We start from the raw sequence: 4,199 nt of genomic DNA on the forward strand, positions 1-4,199 counted from the left end.
CCGCCCGCGCACCCCCGACCGCCGCCAGCCGCGTCTCCCCCGCCCGGCCGCGTTCTTCCCTCTAGCAACAGAGGACACGCCTCCCCCCCCCTCCGGCGCGAGCCCCCCACCGCGCGCCGCCCCCGCCGCCGCCATCACGGCCCCCGGCTTCCAGCTCTTCCCCCACCTCCCCCCGGCACTTGCCGACCTCCCCGGCGGCTGCCGTATCTGCTGCGGACTGTCCGCAGCTCGCCCGCCCTAGCGCCCCTCCACAGGCCCAAGCACATCCTCCCCCCCCTCTCCAAAGCACACCCCTCCCCCCCCCCCTCCCCCTTCCCAACGCATCCCCTTGGTAGGACGTGTCGGTCTTCGCGATCCACACCTGCCTTGCCCGATTGCCGGTCTCCCCCGCTGGACCCGCACCCACGCTTCCCGCGTGTCCCGCCCCCGCGCCTGCCCCCCGGTCCCCGGTTCTGTCAGGCTTGATCCTTGAATTCCCCACGCGCCGAGGCACCTTCGCCCCCGCACCACAAGGCCCCCCGCCCCCCCCCCCATCCCGCGCCCGCATATTCTCACCCGCCCGTGAGAATTCTGCACAGGGGGATAACGGACTAGTCCGTCTCCACTTCGTCGCCCGGCTGCCCGCCTGCGTCGTCGCCGCCGCCGCCACCGCCCTCGCCGCGCGTGCCACTGCTTGCCCCGTCCGCCGACGTCTCCCACCACCGTCGTCCGCCACGCCCCGTCGCTCCTTCGGCCCACCCTCCTCCCCTCGTACCGGCCCATCACACACACACACGCACACACACGCCCACACGCCATGACCGGGTCTTCTGTTCCCACCGGCTTCGCCGTGTCCAGCATCCACAACTCGGTGCTCGTCAAGGATGACATCCTCCTGCCGGGCTTCTTCGAGGGCCCGGAGAAGCTGCTCGAGGTGACGTTCGTCATGCCGGGCGTCGCGCCCGCTCCGCCGGTTGCGGCCGCGGCGCCGGCCGCCGCGGCCACCGCCGGCGGCATCGGCGCCGAGATGCTGCGTCTCCTGGGCGCCGGCCCGGCGGCCTCGCTGTCAGCCCTGGCGGCGGACCTGCCGGCCGCGGCGCCGGTGTCCTGCACGGCCTCCTCCCCGGCCGCGTCGGCCGCCACCACCAGCGAGCCGGCCAAGGTCGGCCTCCGGGCCTACACCGCGGCCGATTGGCAGCCCCTCCTGGACTCGGTCAACTGCCTGATCATCAACAGCATCAGCAATGCCTCGGCCGATGCGTATCTGCTGAGGTACGCGCGCCGGCATGTGTGGCGCTCCCCCTTGGGTGCCCCTCCTGCCCCTCCTGCCCCTCCTGCCCCTCCTGCCCTGTCTCTCTTCCGGCCTTTGCAGCATGCCTCCCCGGTGCTGGTGACGCCGGCCACCCTCCGGAGGCCCACCCTCCCCTTTCTTCTTGCCCCTCCCTCCCCCCGCTTCCCCATCCAGCCCCACCCAACTGCCGTTCCGATCCCCTGACGCCTCCCGCGCTCTCCCCCTCCCTCCCCCCCCCCTGCATATCCGGCCCACAGCGAGAGCAGCCTCTTCGTCTTCGCCGACCGCATCATCCTCAAGACCTGCGGCACGACCACCCTCCTCCGGTGCCTGAAGGGGCTGCTGGCCATGGCCGCGCGCGCCGGCGCCACCCAGGTCGAGAGCGTCTTCTACTCGCGCAAGAACTTCCTCCAGCCGGCCGACCAGCCGGCGCCCCATGTCAGCTTCGAGGCCGAGGTGGCCTGCCTGCGGGAGGCCTTCCCCCGGGGCCGGGTCCTGACGCTGGGCGACCAGTCCGGCGACCACTGGCACCTGTTTGCGGCGGAGACCGGCACCGGGCACATGCAGAAGGTCCCGCGCGCGCCGCGGGCCCTGTGCCCGGCCACCGGCGGCGCCGGGCCCGCCCTCGAGGTGACCACCGAGATCCTGATGCACGAGCTGGACCAGGACCTCATGCGGGTGTTCTACCGGACCGAGCCCGGGTGGCAGTCGACCGCCGACTCGACTCGCCGGTCCGGGGTCGGGGCCATCCTGCCCGGGGCCCTGCTGGACGACCTGGTCTTCGATCCCTTCGGCTACTCGGTCAATGCGCTGCTCGGGGAATTCTACTTCACCATCCATGTGACCCCGCAGGAGAACTGCTCCTTCGCCTCGTTCGAGACCAACTACAACCGGCCGGACCTGCCGGCGGTGGTGGCCCGCGCGCTGGCCGTCTTCCGCCCGGGGCGCTTCACCCTGACGCACTTCGACAATGCGCCGGGCCTGCGTGCGGTGGCGGCCGCCGGCGGCCCGGAGGGCCCGGCCCGTGTGGCCAAGCAGCTGGCCCTGGCGGCCCGCCTGCGCCGTGACCTGGCCGCCTCCGGCGATGACGCCGGCGCCCCGGCCGCCTCCTTCCAGCATGGCTATGCTCGTGTCGGCGCCGCCGAGCAGACCCTCTCCGCGCACACCCTGCAGTACATGCACTTTGTGTCGACCGAGGCCGGCCGGCCTGTGTCGGCGCTCGACCGGCTCGAGTGCGCGGCCGACCTGTCGGGCCTCCTCGAGGAGGTGGCCGGCGGTCTTGCCTCTTCTTCCTCCCCTTCGGAGGAGGGCGCCGCTCTGGCGGCCGCCCCGGTTGTCGTCGGCCTGTCGACCACCACCTGCGTCTGAGAGCCCCGAGGGGCGGGCCATGCGCCCTGCGGCGTCGGCGTCGGCGTCGGCGGCAACAGTGAAGGCGCAGGCCAGCCGGCCGGCAGGGGGGGGGGGGGGGAGCCAGTGCTCCCATGCGCCGGTCGCGAGTGGCCAGCCTCTTCTCCGCGCACCGGCCACCGCGTGCCTGGTGTGTCTCCCCTCTCTCGCGCCTGCCGCGCGCCCTCCGCGCCCCCCAGCATCACGTCCGCTGTGCGCCCTGTCGCGCCGGGACCCAGCCGCGCGCCGGGTTGCTGCGAAGACATGTGTCCCTCCCGTGTTGTTGTGTCCCCTCCTGTCCGGCCTTCTCTCCCTCCCTCTCTCTCTCTCTCCCCCCTCGCGCGCGCGCGCGCGCGCTTAGTTGAGCGTAGTAATGGACTCTGTTTTTTTTTTTTTTACATTTTGACCCACATTGTGATGGCCTTGTGTCACGTCGCTCGGTGGACAAAAAAGGGGGGCGCCGGCCCCGGCGTCGGGTCCGGCCTCGACCAGGGGGCAGGGCAGCAGGCTGTGCGTCTCGGGCAGACGGGGGGGAGGGGGGAGCCTCGGGCTCGGCGTTGTGCGCGGGGATTCCCGCGGCGCGCGCCGTGGGCCCCTCGCCCCGGGCGTTCTTCTCTTCCCAAGGGGGGCGAGCGGGGAACGAGGGGCTTTTGCCGGCTCCGGAGGGGCGCGCCCGGCCCCGCCGTCTGGCGAGGGGCCCGGGGGCAACGCCCCATGCGTTGGCATCTGCGAGATTGTTCCGCCGATCGCCCGCGTGCCCGTGCCGGCGCCGATGCCGGCCCCGCGTCCCCCCCCCCCCCTCCCCCCCGGGCCGCCTGTGTCGGCTGGGGAAGCGGCGGCCACGAGCGGGGGGCATCTTTATCGCAGCCCGGCGCCGGCGGGCCGATCTGCTCGGCCATAGTTGCCCTCCGCGCGCCGGACCTCCCCTGTGCCCTGTTCTGCTTGCCTGGCCCTGCCACCTCCCTTGCCCGCGGCTTCGCCCTTTGCCGATCCCCTTCCCCACTCTCCCCTCCGCCCCCCCCCCGTCCCCCCGTCCCCCCGTCCCCCCGCCCGCCTGCTTGCGCTCTGTCATGCTCCGCGGTGCTGTGAGGCCCCTGTTCCAGCGGTACGCGCTGGCGGCGCGGGCTGGCCCTGCTCTGCTGCTGGCCGGCGCTCGCGGTGCTGCCTCGATCGCGACGCCGGGTGTGGCCTCGACCGCGACGCCGGGTGTGGCCTCGACCGCGACGTCGGGTGCGGCTGCCCCCCTGTCCGACGCATCCCCGGCCGAGCGTCTGGCCGCCCTGCAGGCCCGGGCACAGCACCAGCTCTCGGTGACCGACGGGCATGGGCCGATGCGGCTGGACCGATTTCTGCGGGCGGCCGGCCCGGCCGCCGGCCGGCCCGGTGCTCTGCCGAATGCCTTGTTCCAGCGCCTCATCCGCAAGAAGCAAATTGTACGCTGGCCTTCCTCTTGCGTCTCCTTCTTCCTCCTGCCTCAGCCTCTCTTCTAGGCGTATGTGTGTCCTTTTGTGTGTCCTCTTGTGTGTCCTCTTGTGTGTCCTCT

At 72.9% G+C, this 4,199-nt stretch overlaps 2 protein-coding genes across 2 annotated transcripts; both read left to right on the forward strand.

Annotated features, from left to right (window-relative positions):
- Nucleotides 1-522: 522 nt before the first annotated feature.
- Nucleotides 523-2,985, forward strand: H696_05614 (hypothetical protein). The gene is made up of 2 exons (XM_009499430.1): nt 523-1,251; nt 1,528-2,985. Exons 1-2 carry the CDS (start codon nt 797-799, stop codon nt 2,636-2,638), a joined length of 1,566 nt encoding a protein of 521 aa, XP_009497705.1. The 5' UTR covers nt 523-796; the 3' UTR covers nt 2,639-2,985.
- A 741-nt stretch (nt 2,986-3,726) lies between these two features.
- On the forward strand, nt 3,727-4,146 carry H696_05615 (hypothetical protein; the record flags this gene model as incomplete). Its single annotated transcript, XM_009499431.1, has 2 exons — nt 3,727-4,089; nt 4,135-4,146. 2 exons carry the CDS (start codon nt 3,727-3,729, stop codon nt 4,144-4,146), a joined length of 375 nt encoding a protein of 124 aa, XP_009497706.1.
- Nucleotides 4,147-4,199: the final 53 nt, after the last annotated feature.

This window comes from Fonticula alba, assembly GCF_000388065.1.
Source record: "Fonticula alba strain ATCC 38817 unplaced genomic scaffold supercont2.12, whole genome shotgun sequence".
Taxonomy (NCBI): Eukaryota; order Rotosphaerida; family Fonticulaceae; genus Fonticula; species Fonticula alba.